At 47.7% G+C, this 23,054-nt stretch overlaps 1 protein-coding gene across 2 annotated transcripts; it reads right to left on the reverse strand.

Moving 5' to 3' along the window:
• Window positions 1-331: 331 nt before the first annotated feature.
• Window positions 332-23,013, reverse strand: Prpf8 (pre-mRNA processing factor 8). Of its 2 annotated transcripts, XM_052195448.1 has the most exons (43): window positions 22,934-22,996; window positions 22,644-22,754; window positions 22,052-22,220; window positions 20,317-20,481; window positions 20,011-20,229; window positions 19,686-19,898; window positions 19,452-19,577; window positions 19,269-19,374; window positions 18,398-18,588; window positions 18,164-18,283; window positions 17,895-18,084; window positions 17,664-17,783; window positions 17,423-17,557; window positions 16,956-17,085; window positions 16,515-16,711; window positions 16,059-16,265; window positions 15,783-15,946; window positions 15,531-15,657; window positions 15,226-15,418; window positions 14,645-14,832; window positions 14,244-14,482; window positions 13,892-14,038; window positions 13,504-13,714; window positions 12,819-12,935; window positions 11,067-11,314; window positions 10,776-10,955; window positions 10,474-10,609; window positions 10,191-10,360; window positions 9,907-10,036; window positions 9,641-9,787; window positions 9,038-9,198; window positions 8,296-8,487; window positions 7,677-7,914; window positions 7,427-7,555; window positions 5,711-5,824; window positions 5,465-5,638; window positions 5,016-5,209; window positions 3,871-4,110; window positions 3,655-3,796; window positions 1,378-1,518; window positions 1,128-1,267; window positions 803-1,005; window positions 332-643 (listed from the first exon to the last, which is right to left on the reverse strand). In XM_052195448.1, the coding sequence occupies exons 2-43, from the start codon at window positions 22,741-22,743 to the stop codon at window positions 489-491; spliced, it is 7,008 nt and encodes a 2,335-aa protein (XP_052051408.1). In that variant the 5' UTR covers window positions 22,744-22,754; window positions 22,934-22,996; the 3' UTR covers window positions 332-488. The 2 variants fall into 2 exon arrangements, with proteins under 2 accessions (XP_052051408.1, XP_052051407.1); XM_052195447.1 differs by having other exon boundaries at window positions 22,644-23,013.
• Window positions 23,014-23,054: the final 41 nt, after the last annotated feature.

The raw sequence follows: 23,054 nt of genomic DNA on the forward strand, positions 1-23,054 counted from the left end.
GTTACCCTACCTGAAACCACACAAAGTTTACAGATGAACTAGGCTGGGCACTCCAGCTACAGAAGGACCACATGGAGTCCTAGATGTGATGCTGAAATAGGCAGTTCCCAAGTACTTTTACAGAGAAACCAGCAAATATGCTCGAGGTAATAAGCCAGCTCCGACTCAGCTCCCAAGTTGATGGTATGTGGAGCCTCAAAGCCTCCAGTGGAGAGGGCCTCAAGGCCCTGAAGGCAGGGCCTACCTAGTACCTTGCTGTGAAATGCCCAAGCTAGTCCCCAATCCTCAAACCATCCCCAGAATCTGACCTCTAATAGCAAGAAAACAAAAGCACTATTTATAAAATTTATTACATTTTTTTCAGGATTACAATCTATCAACAACACAAGCACAAAACACAAAGGGGCAGACCGCTGAATGTCAGCAGCTTGTCTGTGGGAGGCGTTTAAGAGGCTCCAGGCTTTGGGAATCTGAAGCAGAAGGAAGAACTAGGCATAGAGGTCCTCTCTGTCTGCAGAGTAGACCTCACCCTCCTGCAGGAGGGCAAAGTTGAGGAAGTGGGAGGGCCTGTGGACCTCATGGTAGAATTCCTTGGGGTTTGCCAGCTGCAGCTCGTATTTCATGTTGGGATCATGTCGAACACCTTATGGGAGGGGGAAAACATCAGATGTTAATAAGGATCCGCCTACCTCATCCAGCCCAGGTCCCTGGGCCATTTCCAAGGCAGCCAGACTTCCAAGAGCCAAGTCACCTGTCTCCACCCCCCCACACGTGTGGGCTGCTGTCACACACAACTACATACCCATAAAGTTGTAGTTCCAGGAGGACTGGGCAGGAACCATAAAGAAGCCGAGGAATCGGTCTGACAGGAGCATCTGAACCCTCTCGTAGTGTGAAGGCAGGTAGCCTTTGGGGTTGTTGCCTTTGTCTGTGTTCTGCCTGCCCCACTCATACCCACTGGGGGTCAGCTTGTAGGCTGTCAGTGTGCAGGAGCCTGGTGTGAAGCTGGGGGGTGGGGGGTGAGAGGAACAGCGTTCAAGCCACCAATCCAGGTCCAGGTCCTGGTCCTGGTCCTGGCCTGCAATGCTGGTCCCAGAAGATTTCCACCCAAGGAGGCCCACACCAACCTGCAGGTGATGATAATAGTCTTCTCCCCATCCCAAGATGGGTTGTCAGCCATGATTTTGGCATGAGTGGTAACATCCTGGGGTGAAAGCTGGGGGGATTCGTTGGGCTGAGTGTGGATCCAACCTAAGGGCTCCATCTCCTGTAGGCCAAGAGCAACAAGGAGATGTTCAACCCATCTGCAGACAAACGTCACCCATTAGGGCAGCATGACAATGAGCGCCATCCCAGGCTCCACCAACAGCCACAAACCTTGAGGTACTCATGCTGGGGCAGCTGGCTGGGCAGGTGCACAGTCTGGTGAGTGCCCCACTGTGGCACCATTACAATACAACGGATCTCCTTCACCTGAGGGTTATCTGGAGGGCTCACCCCATAGAGGTATCCTGCAATCTAGAGATGAGATCAGAAATTATTCTTAGTACCAACCCAGAATGCCAGAAGTTTGTAGAACTTTATTGTTGGAGCTGGAGAGATGGCTCACTGGTTAAGAGTACTGGTTGCTCCAGAGGACCTGCCACATGGTGGCTTACTACTGTCCGTAACTCCAGTTTTAGGAGACCAGACACCTTCTTTTGCCCTCTATAGGTACTGCATGCATATGATGTACATACAGACAAAACAGCTATATACAAAAAATATTTTTAAAGTATTATTATTCTGTCTGTGTGGCACTGAGTGCGTGTGGAGGTCAGAGGAAAGCCTGTGGAACAGGCTCGCTCTCCTTTACAGGCATCTGGAGCATCAACTCAGCTCCTCAGGCTCCTGTGAGAAGTGCTTTACACACTGAGCCACCTCAGCAGCCTCAGGGGTTTTTCCTTCTCAACACAAGAAACTGACCCCAGGCGTGCATAGGTAACCACAGCGGGTAAGCACTCTGCCACAGAGCTTCCTCTGTATCTGTAACCTTTGTCTTTTAAATCAATCAATCAATCAATCAATCAATCAATCTCTCACTATTGTAGGCCAAGTCGGCCTCAAACTCACATACTACTCTGCTACAAAAGGAACTCTTCTTTCTTAAAAAAAAAAAAAAAAAAAAAAAAAAAAAGATGTATTTGTTTATTTAATATATATGAGTGCACTGTCACTGTCTTCAGACACACCAGAAGAGGACATGGGATCCCATTACAGATGGTTGTGAGACACCATGTGGTTTGCTGGGACTTGAACTCAGGACATTTTTTTTTTTTTCTGAGACAGGGTTTATCTGTGTAGCCCTGGCTGTCCTGGAACTCACTCTGTAGACCAGGCTGGCCTCAAACTCAGAAATCTGCCTGCCTCTGCCTCCCAGAGTGCTGGGATTACAGGTGTGCACCACCACCGCCCGTTGAACTCAGGACCTCTTGAAGCAGTCAGTGCTTTTTTTTTGTTTGTTTATTTTTGTTTTTTTTGAGACAGGGTTTCTTTTTTTTTTCTTTTTTGGTTTTCCTAGACAGGGTTTCTCTGTGTAGCCCTGGCTGTCCTGGAACTCACTCTGTAGACCATGCTGGCCTCTATCTCAGAAATCCGCCTGCCTCTGCCTCCCAAGTGCACCACCACTGCCTGGCAGTCAGTGCTCTTAATCTCTAAGCCGTCTCTCCTGCCCCCCCCCTTTCTTTTTCACATTATTATTATTATTATCATTATCATTATTATTTACACTCCTGTGGATGAATCATGCCATGGTGTACATGTGGAGGTCGGACGACGACGCTCCTTCCACAGTGGCATTTGGGGACTTATATCAGGTTGTCAACTTTGCACAGTATACTTTATCTGCTCAGCTATCTGTTGTCCAAGTTCTAACACTTTTAAAACATGTATGTGCATATGTACACACACATGTGTCACACTGGATATGTGGAGGCCACAGGACAGTTTGCAGGAGTCAGCTCTCTCTACTGTGTACATTCTGGAGCTCAAACTGTGGTTAGCAGACTCAATAGCAAGCACCTTTCCCTATTGAGCCATTTCACCAGCCTGTCATTTTCAGGCAAGTTCTTGGGTATTGTTTTGAGCCACAGAAGCCAGCTTTGAACTCCTGACCACCCCACCTCGACTTGTAGAGTTTGCCTTTAAACTCACAGCAGTCCTCTCACTTCAGCTGTCCTAGTACTGAGATTAAGGTGTGTACCACCATGCCCAGCTGTATTTAATGGTTTTCCCAACACTAGGTCATAAGTATTTCCTTCTCATACTCCAGTATTTTCCACTGATATTTCACTCTATTTAGACTTTACTTGTAAGTGGTGTGAAGGATCCTGTCCTTCCCTATCTCAACATCACAAAGCATGCCTTTGTAAAAGTTGCCATACAGCATGTCAGCTAAATACAGACCTGATTCTACTTGTTACTCTCTGCCGATAAATTCTGCCCAATATTTTCTCTTAATTGCCTTAGCTGTATGAAATATTTTGATACCTCTTTGTGCTGTCTTTTTCAAGTTATTCATTCATCCATGAATTCTGAAATAAGCACCTCAAAGTTTCTGGAACTATCAAGTGAATTTTACGCACAGACAAGTGGGCGCACACTGTGGTTACTCACTTGGGCACGAAGATCAGAGATGCAGATGAACTTCTTAAGCACATTTTTGGGAAGAATGTACGTATAGCCAGTCTCCTTGATGTCATCAGATGAAACGTAAATGTGATTGGTCCGCAGATGCAGGTTGGCAGCAGAGATGGCCCTACAGGACAGAGGGAATGTCAGCATCTCGGCGCAGGCACACTCAGCAACCCCCACCCGAGCCCTCCAGCGCACCTGACTCTCCATTCCGTCTTTGATGAGAAGGTCTGGGTCTCATAGTTGCTAGTGGTTGAGGTGATGATCTCGTCGCCATGCTTGTTGACAGTTCGAGTCTGTGTAGCCGTGAGCTGGGACTGCTCCTTGGTCTGCTTCTCAATCTCAGCTATCTGCTGCCGCTGCTGCGACGGTGCTGAGATCTCCATTCCCAAGATGATGTCCCGAATTTCTGACTGTGTCAGTGATGCCACATTCACACTGTGGGGACACAGAGTTAAGCAGGGCCTCTTCCCACTAGTCACTTTTGTCTTGATGGTAAAGTAGATTTGGGGGGTATACTCAGCCAAGATAATCCTCAAGTAACATTTCTTTTTAATTTTTAAACATATTTACTCTGGAGGTAGGGGACATATCACAGTACAAGTGTAGAGGTCAAAGGACAACTCATAGAAGGTTTCTCTTCCACCTTGTGGGCTCGGGGATTGAACTCAGGTTCTTGGTAAGAAGCACCTTTCCCCTGACCATCCTGTAATTGGCGCTTCTAAGAAAAGCATGGAATGGAAGTGCGGTGACACGGAAGACCCTGCATCCACCCAAGCAGCGCAACGGTAACGCACGTGTACTTTGGGCTACTTCACATCTGTAACTCTTACTATTTTTACATAAAAATTGCCCTGACACAGATAACTTTCAAAAACAGAAACCCCAAATTGGGTGTAGTGAGACATACTGATAACCCAGCAGTTACAAGGTTAAGGCAAGAAGGTTCTTGGAGGCTTAAGGCCGGCCTGGGATACAGAATGAAACCCTGTCTCAAAACACAAGAGAAATGCAGACAGCAGGAACAAAAAGTGAATCTGTTCAAAATGGCTTCAATGCCTTCACTAAGAACTGCTTTTCTTCTTCCTAAGTATCCAAGATGTTATTTTTCTTTTGAGACATGACCTTAGCCCAGATTAACCTCTAACTCATGTAGTTGAAGGTAACTTTGAATTCTTGAACCTCTTCCCTCTACCTACCAAGTGCTGGGATTACAGGCAGGCATTACCAAACACAGGTAAAATACCTGAGAAACTCATAAGCCTAAATGTTTCCCAACTCCAGAACCGGTGTCGCGAGCCAGCCTTTCCCCTGCGGCACTGTGACCCCTGGCCCCTACTTACTTGTTTTTCTTGCCGTAGTCAGCCAAGATCAGATCCTTGAGCTGTACCTCCACCTTGATCCACTCCTCGTCTGTCAGCGTGGGCCAGATGTGGTGGGGCTCCGTGACAGTGGTCTTGTCTGGCTTCAGGATCACCTTTGCCCTATCATTGTTCACATGCAGAGCACGCAGAATCAGAATGAGACGGGAGAAAGCCTGGAAAAAGAGGTGCCAAGCATGGCTGTCAGCTTAGTGAGCACGTTCACTCCTTCACCCTATCCTCACAGGAAGGCTAGCACGGTCCCCAATGTCTGAAGGGGACATTAGCAAGAGTTCTTGCTCTTTGTATACACAGGCCAAGAATTTAAAAATGACTTCATCAAGTGGCTTCTGGAGAACCCTGAGGCACACAGTGTCTTTTCCTGACTCCACAGTCACCCCAGAGAGCCTGTTCCTTGGGTATCAAATTACCGTGTAGGATGAGATAGTCTTGAGCCAGTCATCATAGAGGTTGAAGAGAACCATCTGGGGCTCTGTGGCTTTAAGGATGAGATCCCCAAACTTCTCCACCTTGAGACAAGCCTGGAAGGGCAGCTGGAGCTCCGATCCTTTGATCACAATGTTGGGGAAGTCCAGCAAGTGCACCTAAGGCAAAGCCCGGAGTCAGACACAGCCCAGAGGGCTCAGGCCCACCTTCCTCCAGTGTCCGCTGCTCACCTCCAGAGGGTCCAGCATGCCCTTCCGAGTGACGATGATCTGTTTAGGCTGTTCCTCCACAGGCAGAGATCGGATCAGGGCAGCCACTTCCTCAGCAGTCTTCCACTTGGCCAACTAATAACCAAGAAAAGAACAAAACAAACTGAGTCTACCTTCCTCAAATTATCTAGAAAAAAAATTGAAATAAACTGTTTCTATAATGACGAACATGGGTGCTAAACTTAGTAATTAGAAAGAGATGCCTACATGTTTAATGATGAATTATAGTTCAGAAACAGTGAAATAAGACAGGTGCAAGAAGTACTGGCTCTCAGGTTAAGACCATGCTCTTACAGAGGACGTCAGGATGTGCTTCCGTACATCCACACCAGGCAGCTCACAACTGCTTTTTTTAAAAAACAAACAAACAAAAAACAAACAACTCTGGATCCAAATCTGATGCCCCTGGTTTCTGTAGGTGCCCTCCCCCACATACAATTAAAATAATATTTATTTTTTAAAGACATGATCTCAGCCGGGCAGTGGTGGCGCACGCCTGTAATCCTAGCACTCTGGGAGGCAGAGGCAGGCGGATTTCTGAGTTCGAAGCCAGCCTGGTCTACAGAGTGAGTTCCAGGACAGCCAGGGCTATACAGAGAAACCCTGTTTCGAAAAAACCAAAAACCAAATCAAAAAAAAAAAAAAAAAAAAAAGAAAAAAAGAAAGAAAGAACTCAATATATAGAAGAGGCTGCCTTCAGACTTGCAAAGATATACCTATCTCTGCCTTCCAACTACTATGATTAAAAGGCATGTAACCGCAGGGCAGTCATGGTGCACGCATGCAATCCCAGCACTCTGGAAGGCAGAGGCAGGCAGATTTCTGAGTTGGAGGCCAGCCTGGTTTACAGCGTGAGTTCCAGGACAGCCAGGGCTATACAGAGAAACCCTGTCTCGAAAAACCAAAAACAAACAAACAAAGGCATGTAGCACCACGCCCAGACTAGTAACATAATTTAAAAAATAATCTAAATAAAAGTTAAGACAACTAAAAACTGCATAAAGAAATGAGTCTTCCTGGATAGGACCGTGGTAAACACAGTGAAAATGAGAGCCCTTCTAGAGACAGAAATATGGACAAAGCCATGGACATGAGATGGGCGCTGGGATTTGGGGTATTTACAAGAGGACTCATAATCCTATGCTATACTTACTGGAAATACAGAAATGAAAAATGTGGCTGAGGTATCAAATGTCTAGGACGCCAAAGGATGTGCATTCCCCTTACAAAGATGATGTTTAGTCACTCTTTCAAGACAGAGAACAGGATGAGGGGCTTAGACGCAGAAAGCCCAGCTCAGAGGTAATGAAGGCCTCCACATACTTGCCCTCCTCCAGGGCACATTTCCCTGAGAGGCCGAGGAACTGATTCACTTGAGTCAAGTGCTTGTGGCTGGGAGTTTGGATTTCCAGCACCCATTTACTGTCAGCCACAGATTGGGTGGTGGTGGTGTCACTTGTAATTCTAACTCCCAATAAGCATTTTTGACTCTGTGCCGCACTGGCTGGCCTCAAACCTATGGTGATCCTCTTCTCTCTTGAGTACTCAGATATGCTACCACACCCAGGATACCATCTCTCAAGAGAGAAACGGGTATTTTTTTTATCATGTCCCTTTGCCTTCTACCAAGAATGAGACAGAAGGTTCTTTGGCCTCACTATCATTTAAACTGCTTACCTGACCCAAACGCTTCTGTCCAGCCCATACAGATGTGTGGATTATCTTGAGGAACAGCTGTCCTGTGCGCGGATTGAAGATAAAGATGGCCCCATTGATGGGTTTGGTTGTCAAGTTCCCCTCAAAGGTCTAAAGAACAATCATATTGATTAGCATGGCCTAGACATAATGACCCTGACTATCCACTGCGTATACACACTTGGATCACAGACACCTGAAGCTGCATGCCCACACTGCACTCAAGACCCACCTTGTGGATAGTTACTCTGTAGACATTGGTATCGTCCACAAACCAGATGATCTGGTTCGAGAAGAGTTCCCCGTAGTTCTGAGAGGACAGGTAAGGCTCAGTGGGCTCGGAGGAGTACAGCTGCAGCCCTTTGCGTATCCGCTCACGTAACACATATAGGGCAGGGTTTGCCTTCATAATCTTGGCCATGGCCTGCTGTATAAGAGGCTTGCTGCCCGGGAACCAGTTTCCATAGGCACTGTGGGGATGAAGGGAACCACAAGAACTTAAGCACAGGCAGGAAGCTCCAAGCACAACAAAGGGTCAGAGCCCGTTGACCGGGCTTATGCGGTCATCTGCTAACACACATATGCATGGAGAAGAGTCAGTGACCCAGAGGACAAAAGCCTCATCTTAGCCAGGCAAACTAAAACTGGCATAAAAACCAATGTGTAGGGTGTGGCGGCACACACTTTTTGTACCAGCACTCAGGATGTTGAAGCAGGTGTATCTCTGTGAGTTTGGGACCAAGCTGGTCTATATATTGAGTTCTAAGCCAGCTAAGGCTATATAATGAGACCCTACTTCAAATAAACAAAACAAATATAGAAAGCACAGGGCTAGGGAAGCCCTCACTCACCTGTGTAGATTATAGGCCAGATCAATGGCGATGAGGACCCCTGTGGGCGAAGGATAGATGCTCATGTTGTCTGTGGTGTAATCCAGGAACTTGGCCCGGGCATAGCGCTCAATATCATGGGAATCATAGTCCCCCCAGCGTAACTGGATGTCAATCCAATACTTCTGTGTGGTGGTGCTGTCCATCACATCCCTAAGGGTGGGGAAAAGTTCAAGCTTCCAGGAAACCACAGCCTAACCAACGTTTCAGAATCACGAGAACTCCCCACACTGTACTTAAATCTCAACGTCATCCCCCTCCTCACTGCACATCAGCAAGACCCTTAGCCATGCAATGGTGGTGCTTGACTTTAATCACAGCACTTGTGAGGCAGTCAGGTGGATTTCTGAGTTCAAGGCCAGCCTGGTCTACAGGGCAAGTTCCACGACAAGCAGGGCTACATGGAGAAACCCCATCTCAAGCAAAACAAACAGATTAGTAAGACCCCCAGGAAATGCGCAGAACTGACTGCTGATGGGTTACAGGGGTTAACACTACCTCCAAGTTTAAAATAATGTCAGCAAATAGCTGGGAATGGTGCTACTTGTGTACAGCAAGAATTTGGAGGGACCAAGGCAATAGGATTGTAAGGTTAAAGCCAGAATAACAAAACAAAAGAGGCAGTGCTCATTCCTTAAGTAACATGCCTATCATAGTAGCACCAAGGTTCCTCACACCTAAAGCTGGGTCACAAAACACTTACTTGGAGTCTGCCAGCAGCGACGGCCGGGAGACATTCCACTTATAGGAAGCGAAGAGTAGTATATCTGCACAGGAAGAGTTCATCTTATAGGATTTTCGGGGATGGATTGTCTCCTTTTGTACTGTCTCTATTTCCAATGCATCCAGTTCCTGGTCGAAGACCTGCAAGTAAAGATGAGAAGGTTGTACCCCGTTATAGAAATCCACTTACACTGAGAGCTGAGAGAATTTAGATGAAGCAATAGGAGTCTAATCCTTGCATGTCCAGGATAAATTTCCCACTCTCAAAAGAGCAAGCTGGCTGTGCATGGCAGTGCATGCTTTTAATCCAAGCCCTTGGGAGGCAGAGGTAGGTAGCTGTCTGTGAGTTCAAGACCAGCCTAAGGAGCTCTAGGACAAGGCCACATAGACTTTGTCTCAAAAATTAGTGGTGGTGGTGATGCACGCCTTTAATCCTAGCACTTGGGAGGGAAAGGCAGGCGGAGTTAGAGGCCAGCCTGGTCTACAGAGAAACCCTGTCTCGAAAACAAACAAACAAACAAACAAAAAATTAGAAAATGGTAAGCTGCTATGATTGTGATGTCAGCCCTCAGCAGCAGCCCACCTGACACAAGTCCATCACGATGCTCTCGTGGATCTTCTGCCACAAGTGAGCTCGGAATATCTGGATGAGAGAGATCTTCAGCGTGGGGATCTTGCCATGCATGAAGATTCCTGTCAAGTCCAGCTGCACCTGAAAACCTACATATACCTGCCGGAAAAGAGAAATGGCTTTAGAGACCCGAGACCACAGGAGGCCAGTTCTTAGGACAAAGATGAAGGCAAGAGAAATGCCTTTCCTCATCTCCCCTGCTGAAGAATCACACTCACATTGGCTCGATTGATTGTTGGGGACCACCAGAGGGTGAATCTACGATTAGGAATCTGGTTTAATCCTGATCGCTGAGCATTGGTCAGCTTCTTCCACTTCATGGACTCCTCAAAGCCACTGGCCTTCTCCCTGATGAGCAGAGGAACCAGATGAGATGCGTGCACACCCCCCCCAGAGGTGCCTAACTCTCACTGGGGTGAGTAAGCAGCAGCAGGCCACTGGGGCACAGAAGTGATAAGCTCAGGTAGTTGAAACGGTCCCTGTAAAGGGGCAGGGTCCTTACCAGAAGAGACCTTCCCAGGTGGGGAAGTAGGTCCCCTTGAAGAGCGTGTGCTCCAAAATGCCCTCCACGCCCCCCAGAGCCTGGATCATATCTGTGCGGTAGTTGTTGAGGTTCCAGAGTTTGCCATCATGCCGCTGGTGCGTCCACCAAAAGGGGTTCTGCTTCAAAACCTAGACAGCAAGGCAAGTACAGTGGGGCGCTGGGTGTCTACCATCCTAAGTGACAGGGCTGCCAGAAGCTGTCCTGATTGGGAGAAACTTGCTCTACTCTCCACCCCACATACCTGGTACTGCTTAAAGTCAGTTCGGACACGCCAGCCTTTATCATAAGCCAATGTGTGCCGGTCTTTCTGGAAGAGGGTATTGATCCGGGGAATGCCTCGATCCCATGAATCTTCTAAATCTTCTAGAGTCAAGCGTCTACCAGAAAACACAAACAGGAAGCATTCAACATTCTTTGAACAAGGATGAACAGACTCAGTCTTAACTCCTAAAACATATTCTGCCCATGGCCTCCACATAAGATTCAAAGTGTTGTGACCCACCCCCCAGCTCTGTGATTGGCACACCCTCCATATATGCCCACCTGTTCTGAGCAATAGCCTCTTGTCTCTTGAGTGCATACTCAGCCCAGACCCGTTGGGAGTCAATGAACTCACTCTCCCATGGCTGTATGTAGCGGTACAAGTTGGGAATCAGTTGGTCTTCTTCATGACTCATTCCTGAGCGGAAGTGTGTGATGCCCACATCTGTCTGCTTGGACCACCTGTTTTGGAAAATTGAGACAACAGATAAAAGTAAAATCAACGTAACCAACCACCCATTGCCCTCCAAGTTGAAATAATGACGCTAACACCAAAGGTCAATCATGCCGTACCTGAGGTCAGACTGGGGGATAAGCACGTGGCCCATGGAGAGCATGCCAAGCCCGCCCAGCTCCTTGGGGGTGTAGAATACAACAGGGGGGAACCGACTGGGCATCTTGGAGTTCAATCCAATCTTGATACGTGTCTGGATCTTGTTTTCACACTTCACCAATAAGTCTAGGAGTTCCTGTGTATTCACCACAGCTTCTCGAAAATATGTCATAAGGCCGATGAGAGCTGTATTCCACTTATTCACAATCTAAAGGTAGTAGAACGGAGTAAATCCCATGAGCAATACAGGTCTTGCAGTTACTGGTTTGTTACTTACATCCCTACTCTAACTAATTAATCTTAAAATCATAAGTAATTACAGAAAAAAAAAAACCCAACATAATACTACTTCACACCAAGAGAGAGAGAGAGATGACTGGGTCACTCTGATGGTTCAGTGGTTAAGACTGTCACCAAGCTTAAAGACTCAAATTTAATCCTCAGAATCCAAAAAGTGAAGGAAAGAACTGACTTCTGCAAATTTCTTCTCTAACCTTCACAAGCACTGTGGTCTACACACACCCACCCACCCAAATAAATGTACTAAGGAATATTTGTTAGTCCTGGGCATGGTGGTACAGGTCTTTAATCTCTATAAGTTTCAGGCTAGCCAGTGATACATGATAAGACACTGTTTAGTGATTTTAAATACAATATTCCTTTCAGAATAACAGAAACTTGGAGGGGATGATCAAATCAAAGAAGGAAAACAGCATTGCTGACTGCAGGAAGGCAAAGAATCAGGAAGCAGCCTTCAGCCCTTACAAAGCAAAGCAGAGCAGAGCTGCTGGTCAGACTACTTAAGTAGGTGGATTGCTGTTTTCCTGGACTCCTCAAGGTCTGTGTAAAGTCAGGACCACAACTGAAGAGAAGGGTCACATTCATACTTGAGCTAAACGTACCACACATACCTAAAGCAGAAGTGGTGACCCAGGTGGGAGTTGACAACATGACTCTATCAAAAACAGGAGGACAGTAAAGGCCACAGAACTGAAGGACTTAGCTATAGTCTTAGCTATTTGGGAAACTGAAGTCAACTTGAGCCCAGGAGCTCAAGACCAGTCTGGGCAACACAGGAAAACTTTAATCTCAAAATATGGGTCAGTGGTAGAACGGTTGCCTAGCACTGAGTTCAATCCCCAGCACAGCAAAAATAAACAACTGAAAAGAGAAATTGGTTCAACAGAGCTAAGGATTCTTGCTGCCAAACCAGAGGACTTGCGTTACTTTAATCCTGGGACCCAGCATGGCAGGAGAAATGGACTCCTGCAACTTGTCCTCTGATATCCACATAGGTTGTGGCATGTGTATACTTGTGAGCACACAAGACACAATATAAATAAAAAGGAGGAAGAGCCGGGTGGTGGTGGTGCATATAAACAAAAGACTTTGCATTTTAATTGTATTCTATGCTACTCCCTAAAATATAAGCTGATTGACTTAGAAAACAAGAATAAGGGAAAATGCAAAATAGATACTTTCCTGCTTTGATTTAAAATCATCAAAACCCCACAGACACAGCCCGTTATATCCTTGCAGGGAATCCTCAGAAATAAACCCCAATAAATATAACATTCTAAGATGGCATCTCAAAATAATACATGGAAATAAGAATACTAGGCAAAGTTGGGAAAGAGGGAACTCAAACCAGGGAGGAGCTGAAGGGATGCCACAGAGATGGCAGGAAAACTAAGGATTATGGCCCTCGATACCTTGGTGAAAGTGGTGGAGCCAGAGGCCATCAGAATCTGCCGCACGCGGTTATGGAAGCGTTGCATTGACTCATCATCCACACGCAGGAAACACTGAGCTGTCCGCTCCTTGGTAACCTAAACCACAAAGTCAGGGTTAACTTGTATCAGAAACTGAGAGCTGGTGAAATGGCTCAGAGCAGGCAAAGGTGCCTGTTACCAGGCCTTAGTTCCTTACTTCAGTCCCCAGAACCCACATAGTAGAACAGACTACAAGTTGTCCTCTGACCTCCGCAAATGAGATGGCATAAATCAAAGTGAAAAGTCAGACATGGTAGTGTGTGCAGTTAATCTCAGTACTCAGGAAGCAGTGCATCTTGGAGAATTTAAGGCTAAGCTGGCTAGCCAGAGCTACAGTGAGGCCGGCTCGATAAGTAAACAAACAAACAAACAAACAAGGCATGATAGCACATGCCTTTAATTTTTATACTTCTTGGGAGGTAGAGACAGAGGCAGGCTGATCTCTGAGACTATTTACAAAGTGAACTACTGTTCAGCGTTACAGAGAGACACTGTTTAAACAAGCAAGGATTAACTGTGACTAAACCCAACCCACTGGCACGATAATGAAAAGCTATGACTGTTCTTTCCCCCACTGACTCTAGAATGACAGGGGTCATAAAGTGATGTCCTTCCCGAACTGTACCTCATTCTGCAGGTTCCAGACCCCGTCCTTGTGGGTGAACTCTTCATAGCTGGTACGGCACTTAGGCAGGATGCGGCACTCAAAGCCACACATGTTGAATAGCAGGTTGGGGTTATCTTTACTGTACACAGACACAAAGCTATTCTCCCACTGTACTGTAGTCACCGATCGTGGCAGCCGGTTTTTGATGTCCCAGAACACTGCCCGACCCCTATCCACAGAGGACAGAGAGGCACTTCAGTCTGTTGAAGTCTGTTGTTGCATTCAAAGATCAAGTAGATGATACCCCAACAGGCCTATATTCCTCCTACCCAAGGCACAACCTTCTCAGTCTTAACTGATTTTTGGGTCCCTAGGCCTAACATCCACAAACCCAACAGAGACTCACAGGTTGACATCATGCTTCATGAGGCGCATCCGGGCATCTCGGGGCCAGCATTTCTTGTTATTATAGCCAACAATGTTTTCATTGTTGGGGTCTGGATGTTCCGTCAAGTAACGCTGGATCAGATCCCGAGCCTCATCTGCTGTGAACCTACGTTAAGACAAGGTACATGGTTGAAGTCCAAATATACTAAGACCCTTGGAGAACTCCAGGTCCATAGTGGGGACCCTACGTCCTGTAGGACTTCATTTCACTTTATAGCCCAAAAGCAATTAGTCAACTAAGCTACACGAACCACTTCATGGACAGAACATGGCTCCCTGCACTGTTGGTTAAAGGAGCTGTGAGTCATTACCTGAAGAAAATATGGATGCGATCAATATATCTACAGAAGAGTCGGATTGGGTGTGCAGCCTCAGTGGCTATGTCCTGGAAACTGAGAAAGTCATTTGGCATCTGAGGAGGCCCAGCCATCTCACTGGCCCGGTGCAATCCCAGTACAAGCAAATCCATCACCAAGCCATAGTACTGTACAATGAATGAGGCAAACTGCAGGCCTCTGATGATTCCATAGGAGTTTGTATGGTTCATGTCCTAGAAAGGAAAGAGGAGAACCACGACTCTTAACTATGGCTAGGGTTGGCTGTGTCCCAGGCACTTCAGGGTCCAATCTCCTCCATTCCCCTCAGCAAATCCTAACTCAGTGGGTTAGACAAGCCCTCAACACATTTCTTTGCTCCTTGCTCCTGGACAGACCTTATAGTTGATGACTACGTTGTTCTTGGCTGTCATGTAGTCAGCTATGTTGTGGTCCACAATGAGCCGCAGCAGCCTGTTAAGCAGGGTCAGGTCAATCTTCTCATACATCTTCTCAAAGCGAGACTCCAGCATGACGTTGCACTCGCCCTCACTCGTCTCCCACACATCCTGCAGGTTATTGATGCCTAAAAAAGCAAAATGCAGAGCTATGGCACATTGCACATTCCTTTTCCAGACTAGCAACCACAGCAGCTCTCGACACATTCCAAAACCCTCTACCGTCCGTCCGTCTGTCCATCCATCCACCCCAGTTGCTATAAATGTCAGCTTTGCTCAACATCAGTAGTATTCACTCTTTCTTTTTATTTATTAGACAGGGTTTCTCTGTGTAGCCTGGCTGTCCTGGAACTCACTCTGTAGACCAGGCGGTCCTCAAACTCAAGAGATTTGCTTGCCTCTGCCTCCTGAATGCTAGGGTTAAAGGCGCGTGGAACCATCATGGACCATGCAGCCTAGGCCTGAATACAGAACCCAATCATCTCCTTTCTCTGTGGAGGGTAACTCCAGCAAAGTTGTACCTTGGCACCACTTGTACACAAGCAGCGGAGGTGGTTCTGTGTCAGCAGGCTTGATCCACGGTGGGAAAAGACGGCGTTTATCGGCTTCATACCACAGGTACTGGTCCAGGTAAGCATCGGTTATTTTCTCCAGTGGTTCCACATCATACACGGGCACAAGGTGGCTATAGAGGTCCATAAACTCAATGCCCACCTGAGGGAGGAGGAAGCTGGCTCACATCAATCCACCTAAGCCAATCTTCACTGCTAGATGCCACGGATAAACAGCACAGACCAAAAGAAAGCTCAGGAAATGTTTCACTCACCTCCTTAAAGGCTCTCTGTGTGAGGAGGTGACGCTTGATGCGGGACAAAGCCTCATGGGGGTTGTCATAGGCTTGTTCAATCAGACCCAGCTCCTCCCTCTGAGACTGGTTCAACCTAGACTTCACACTGACAAAGCAAAAAGAAAGGTGAATGAGAGGCTAAACCAGAAGGGACTATACCTTTCTTTGAACTCTGACCATGATGCCAGTCTCCGTTACCCTCCCAACAGGAAGGCTCCGGCCACTCCTTACCTATAGGCTTCCTTGAGACGCTCCAGAGCCAAGATGAGCAACTTGGTATCATGCTTGTAGGAGAGCGGGGGGAACGGGATGGGAGAGAACCTGCGGCTTTCCAGCCAGTGCACCGTGGTCGTGTACACTGCCACCGCTTCCTCTGCTGTAATGTAAGGCCCATCCTGGAAGATGAACACCAAGCTGTCTCCCACTATTGTCCAAAGCAGGACAGAGCCTGCTCCCCACTCTGCAGTCCCCCTTCCCACCCAGCCCCACACCGTCTAGCTGCCCAACCTTCAGGTAATTGTGCTGCCGCTCCTGTTCTGCCTTCAGATACAGGCGAGTGAGGCGGCCCAGGTTCTTTTTGCAAACAGTCTTGTCTACAGTAGCCCCACGACGGATCCGTTCACGGTTGTAGTGGGCAGTATTGGTCCACCAATCAGCCTTGGCCTTAACGTACCGAAGAATCATATTCTCTATAGGTGTTGGCAGTCCTGGGACCTGCAGGTACAAACACAATGAAAACGTAAGTAAATAGTGCTTCACACCTGCACCCCAGCGTAAAGGCGGAGCAGACTGATGTCTTGAGTCTACGACCAGCCTGGCCTGCACAGACTTACAGGTCAGCTAGGAAAACGCAGTCAGACTGCTCAAGGAGGTAACATAAGGTGGACAGCCCTCTGAGGATGTGGTGACCCTAAGCTCAGAGGATGAGTGGCTGTGCCTCCTCGGAGGTAGAGGGAAGCCTACCTTCCAAGGGATGTTGGCCTTCCAGCAGCGCCAGGCCTCACTGAGGTGCTGCAGAATCGTTCGGGCCTTGTTCTGTTTGATGCCTTCAGGCATCATGTCCAGAATATCGTGCATCACAGCTGCCCTAAGCTCGAGGTCAAAATGGGACTCGACTCGTTGCTTTGTTACCGTCTTTGCCACCCCCTTTGAGTGACGGCCTAAAGTGAAGGGACAGCCCAGAGATTAAATCAATAAATAGTAACAAGTGTCCATGTGATCCACACATGCAAAAAAGACAAGCCACTTCAGATAGCCACAAACACATGATAGTACAAAATCCTAGAGAACAGCCCAAGAACCACAACAGTAGTAGGTCAGACTCATTTAAAACAGACTCAGGACAGAGGACAGGCACAGACACGGAACATCAGACACACAGCCCCGGTAAAGAAAAGCACTTACCTTCAAACTGTCGGGCCAGAAGGTTGCCCAGCCACCGCTCTAGCAGAGGGGTGATCCCCCGCATGAAGAACAGCCAGACCCGCCAGCCAGCAGCCCAGAAACCACAGCCAGGGCCTTTTCCTACAGGACCCTACAGTTAAGCAGATATCAGGAACATAAACGAACAATTCTTTAGAAAAATGATAGAAAGAAAACCGGGCAGAAGTAGACATGTCAGGCTGCCATGAGACAGGGTAAATGCTGTTTGAGTCCTTACAGTCTAGAACAGAGACGCATATAAGAACTTCCACGCAGACAATGAGGCTCCTACACGGACTCAGTGGTAGGTTTGGGGGAAAGTGCTGACATTCATTGAATATAGCTATAACATAGTCAAGAGATTCTTTCTAAGGAGGTCCTGGGAAAGGGCTCAAACTGCAAAGCTGGAGCAAGCGTTTGTGAAGGCTGGCATGAGGGCAGGCTCTCACCGTGTTAAAGCGGTAGTAGATGAGGTGCTTCAAGTCCTTGCACATGCGGATCTGCCGCATCAGCTTATATTTATATCGATACATGCCTGTCAACTGTCCCACGTGGGCAAATATATACTGCAATCCATCTGCCAGCTGCAATCAAATCACCATTAGACTTAGAGCCAGAGCCCACTCCACAGCCAGCACAGGCTTCACCCTGTCTCTCCGTCGGGCAGGGGTCCAGGCAACATGGCCTCACCTGGAAGGCATCTACATTGCCCAAGCGGTACTGCACGTGACTGTCCACAACCAGCTTAGTTAAGCGTAGGACTTCCCGACACAGATGGAAAGCATTCCCAAAACGGGATTTCTTTCTTTCCTGGAAAGGCCAAGAACACAAAGAACGTTAACGACAGTGGCCACAGAAGGAGGTATGCCACAGTGCCAGCCACCCCGAGCCCAGCAGAGCCGTGAGATCCCACACAGGCACCTTGGTGGTGAGAGTCTTGACGGGCTTCAGGTTGAAGTTATAGTCCAAGTGCAGGTAGTTGAGGTTCTTACGGTGAATGAGAAGGTTGAGCATGTTGTAGCCCTGGCGGCAAACCTGCAGGCCTACCTCCACCCAGTCCAGCTTGGTGGACTGAAAGAATTTGGTAGCTTTGAAAGAGCGGAACAGATACCTGGGTAAAAATAGAGAGTTAAAGTGACATACCGTCATTTTAGGAACACAAGGTGTAGCAGGGACCTCCAGCACCTTACCTCTTCTTCTGGGCTTTGGGAGGCCGATGCTTGAGGGCATTCAACACGTAGTACTTAAGCAGCTTCTGATAGGAGACTCGAACTTTCACAGGCTGCCCAGCAGGACAGTGCTCCCGATACCTGGTTAAATAAGCCCATCAGAGCCTTCCAGGCTCCCTGGAAAGGCTGCACACCCGTCCAGACAGTCTTTTCTCCTATACTGTACATCTACTACCCCTTAGGGAGAAACCTCACCAGTTCTTGACAAGGGGTATGTCCAGGGCCCGGCGGGTCCGACCAGAGCGTAGGTTGAAGGGCCTTGGTGCCCAGAGCAGGGCGATGCCATTGGCTGTATTGTCTGTATAGAGAGGTGTGTCCTTCAGGAAGGGCTCCACAAACTCAGGGAGCTCAAACTCCTCATCATCATCAGGCAGTGGTTCTTGGCTCTGAAAAAGAAATCATGGAGGGTTCATTTCCCACTCAGTGTGCAGAACTGAGATGAGCAGAAAGCTCTCTGGGATCAAGCATAGCGGCTACACAGGCCACCAAAACGGATGCCTGACAAGAGAAGCCTGAGGAGCTAGACAACGGAGCCAAGGGAGCAGCAAAGAGAGCTAGGTGGGAAATCAACCCACCTGCTTACCGCTGAAAGCCTCCCAAAGGAGCGCTAGAACCATTCCATAGGAAGTACCCACTGCAATCAGCTCCTGACCAAAACTGAGGCCTGAAGCCCCAGTATGTAGGAGGAGGTTAAGACAAAGGGACTGAATAAGTAAGACCAACCTGAAACCACACAGTAAATTTAGACTAACCTACACTATATGTCCAAAAAAAAAAAAAAAAAAAGTAGGCTGCTGGGCGGTGGTGGCGCATGCCTCTAATCCCAGCACTTAGGAGGCAAAGGCAGCCGGATTTCTGAGTTCCAGGCCAGCCTGGTCTACAGAGTGAGTTCTAGGACAGCCAGGGCTACACAGAGAAACCCTGTCTCAAAAAAACAACAACAACAAAAAGAGTAGGGCATAGGCTGATGAGTGGCAGCAAACTCGCCTCACACGTCTAAGAGCCCAAGCTAATCTTCCAGACTCTCATTCCCAGCCACCCTCCAAAGCATGTGATTTCCCCTTACCTTGACTGAGTGTCTATGGGAGATTGGGTTGATCAGAGGATCAAAGTAGAAAGCTGGCAGGTCAGGATCCTCGGTCTTGATGAACACCACGTTAGGAGTGTGGTACCTACAACGAAAGGAGGAGTCAGCAGCATTCTTGTGCTCGGCCTTCTCCTTCCAGCTGCTATGTTCCAAGCACCTTACCAGGTGAGGTGGACATGGTGTGGAAGGTTGTTATACAGGTAAGGAAAAGCAATCTTGTACTCAGTACGAATAGGCTGACGGATGATGATCTTATTAATATCATTGAATTCATTCCAGTCTTCATCCCTAGAACAGAAAGTCAAGTGAGTAGTTTCGTTCCATTGTTAGGATCTTAAGGTAAATATTAAATTTTAACATACACAACGTGCCTAAAATAATATTCTCCCAACTTACTGTAGGTTGATGTCTCGAACAAGAGGTTCAAATTTGGGTCCCCCAGGAATGGCCATGTTGAGCGCCTTGGAGGTAAAGAAGGCCTTCAGATCAAAGAGATAGAAGTAGTTGTCATCTACGAGGTCAGTCAGAAGCTGATTGGCCAGTCGGTAGAGAGTGGACATCATGGGCAGCGTGAACTGCCAGCGTTGGTAGGTGGAGCCATTAACATACCTAGAGGGAAGATGAAGGGCCCACATCACGCAGGCACTGAGCCAAGGTGCTTACCTACTGCCTTCCCACAGCTCCCGTTTCCAGAACTCTCACAGAAATTAGTTCCACTCACTTCCTACTGTCTCTCAATGGCTGGTGGTCATAGAACCAGTCCAACACAGGGGCATCCTCCTCAGGGTCCAGCTCTAGCTGAATGGCTTCCAGTGGCTCAACATCTAAGATGTTGTCGGCATAATCCAGGGGTGGTTCCTCATCATCAAAGGGGGGGAAACGCATCCTCTTGAAATGCCTCCTGTCTCTTTTTTCTCTACGCATCATGATCCACATTGACCTAGAATGCAAGAGGACCGTGTCCACTGATCTCAGCTGCCAGCACCCCACCCCCACCCCTCCTCCCGCCATACTTGACCCTTCTCACCCCCACTGGGAGATGTAAACCGGCTCGATAACCCAAGGAATCTCGTTAACGAAGGAAATGGCTCCCGTGATGTGGTACAGCACAGGCACGTCCCGGATCTGCTCCCAGGGCATGGGCATGTTCTCTAGGAGCTTGAGAACAGCATGAGGCATGTACTTGAGAGCCCTGCAACACGAGGAGGAGCGATACTTAGAAATAACTAGGTGTTCTGTTAGTTGTCCCTTGCTGACAAGCCATAAAGTTATCCCATGTTCCACACAAGATGCTGCCTTATACTTCAAAGCCCCAAATTAGGACTCAGGTCCTACATGACTGAGTCCTGCCTCCTCATCTCCACCTTCAGCTAATACCACTCTCCCTTTCACAGGCCTTAGTCCCACAATTGCGGGCCTGTATAAATCAACACACATCCCTTTGAAAGCAACTTCCTTCTGCCCTTCCTGTAAATACCAACACATTCGTTGTTCTATGTGGTAACCATTTGTCTCTCTTCCATCATGCCACTAAACTTATACTCCTAAAAGGAAAGGACCCAATACCATTTATTTGCTGAGGACCAAAAGCAAGTTTCAATAATAATCGTAATAATAATGTTTATTGTTGTTTGAGACAGGGTCTCACCGTATAGCCCTGGCTGGCCTGAAACTCACTGTATAGAACAGAAGATTCACCTGTCTGTCTCCCGTGCACACAGACTGAATGCCTGTGCCACCACAGCTGCTTCTGTAGCTCAAGTACTGAGATTACATGCAAACACTACCACGGCTGGTTAAGTTATTGTTTTGTTTTTTTAAGACAGAGTTTCTCTGTGCAGCCTTATCTGTTATAGAACTCATTCTGTAGATCAGGCTGTCCTTCAAACGCAAAGTAATCTGACTCCCAAGTGCTGGAGATTAAAAGAATATGCTACTACTACTACCTTGCCCAGCAAGAAATTATATTTGAAATAAAACTTCCAAGGTGGGGCCGGAGAGAAGGCTCAGCGGTTAAGCTGTTCTTTCAGAGGTCCTGAGTTCAATTCCCAGCACCCACATGGTGGCTCACAACCATCTGTAATGGGATCCAATGACCTCTTCTGGTGTGTCTGAAAACAGCTACAGTGTACTCATATACATTAAATAAATAAATAAATCTTAAAAAAAAAAAAGAAAAACAAAACTTCTAAGGCTTCCCCATACCAATTAATTAACAGACCAAATTTCTGTATCCAAATGGTGTGTTAAGAATCTGTGCAGCTTAAGGCTGAAGAATTAACAGTAAAAGAGAGACCCCAGGAATTAAACATCCTAAACCCCCAAATGCCAGTGACCAAAAAGGCATCCAAAGTGCCTACTGTCTTAATCTGAGCTTCCAACAGTTCAACAATACCAGACATTTTACAATACCAGCAGGGCAAAGCAAAGCAGTCAGCGGCATAGGTAGCGATCTGGAAACTATCATGGGGTCCCAGAGGTCCTCGCCCTACTCTTACAATCATCCTATGCACAGTCTAGAGCCATGTTCCACTCCGGACATGGTGGCTTCCACCTTTAATCCCAGCTCTTAGGAGGCAGAGGCATGGGGATCCCTTTGGGTTCAAAGGTAGCCTGGTCTACAGAGCTAAATCCAGGGCAGTGTGTCTCAGTTAAAAAGTCATGTTCCAAATGATAGTCCCTCTATCCAACACTGTCAGCGAAGGGGCAGAAAAAGGAAAGAAGCCAAACTCCATATGAAAATATCCTGGGATGTTACTTACCCCAGATAGACCCTTTTGTCATGACGGAACTTCCTGTTGGTCATGTCTCCATGGTCTCGAATGATCTTCCTGACATGTTCTGGGGGCATGTCTTCCTTCTGAGCATCCACAAACCCAAATTTCCGCTTCTCTGCATAGCGCTTGGCCTGCAACTGCTGCCATTTTCGAGCTATAAAAGCACCTCAGTTTAAAGGGCTGCACACATTTACCCTAATTCTCCCTAACTCTTGCCCTGGGATAACCCTGGGCATACTGTGAAGAGAAATAAGCACTGCCCAGTATCCTGCCATTTAACTACCCCAAAACCACCTGACATTTTTGCTACAGATGTTTAGGGGAGGGTTGCTGTCTAATTCCTTCATAGTAATGCAAACTCTATAAAGGAACAGCTCTGATCACCATTGATGCATTATACACACACAATTAGATCCTGCAAATAACAGGCGCTTCCAAACTTTCAATGATTTGACTAAATTTTTAAAAATGTAAACACTGCTATTATGTACACCCCTGATGACCTGCCTATGGAGGGAAGAAATGCAACCCGCCTACACGTTCAGGCCCGCGCGCGCCCTTCCCGTTCGCCTCTCACCTTTCTCCTGCAGCTTCTCCTCTGACATGTAATCCGGCAGCGGGGCTAGAGGGCCGGGCACTGGGTTACCCGGCCCTCGGTAAGGAAACACTCCGGCCATGCCGGGAGAATCTGGGATGGAGAAGCAGGCCAAAACTAATGAGGTAGGCCCGGGGCCACAGGCGCAGACGGAACACGTCCAGAGCCCCCTGGACTGACTGAGCGCTCGCGACCCGGGCCTGGCGCAGCCCCTCAGGCCGCTCGGCCCACTCGACCACCTCGCAGCTCAGCCTCAGACGCCCGCCACCCACCTGTTTTCCCTCACTCAGGTAGCGGATGGGCTCGCAGAGCAATGGCGGAAAGACGACGTCCACTCCGCGTTCCCAACTCCAGGAAGTGCGCAACTGGGGCTCAGAAGCTCACCCAATAGGC

The sequence above is a fragment of the Apodemus sylvaticus genome, chromosome 10 (assembly GCF_947179515.1).
Source record: "Apodemus sylvaticus chromosome 10, mApoSyl1.1, whole genome shotgun sequence".
Lineage (NCBI taxonomy): Eukaryota > Metazoa > Chordata > Mammalia > Rodentia > Muridae > Apodemus > Apodemus sylvaticus.

Excerpts from the sequence above, each read along its gene's own strand:
- Prpf8 (XM_052195447.1), bottom strand. The coding sequence starts at position 22,743 with ATGGCCGGAGTGTTTCCTTACCGAGGGCCGGGTAACCCAGTGCCCGGC. Across the intron at positions 20,230-20,316 it reads GTTTACATCTCCCAGTGGGG|GTCAATGTGGATCATGATGC; the intron begins GTGAGAAGGGTC and ends CTTGCATTCTAG. Across the intron at positions 4,111-5,015 it reads GACTACGGCAAGAAAAACAA|TGTGAATGTGGCATCACTGA; the intron begins GTAAGTAGGGGC and ends GTGTCCCCACAG.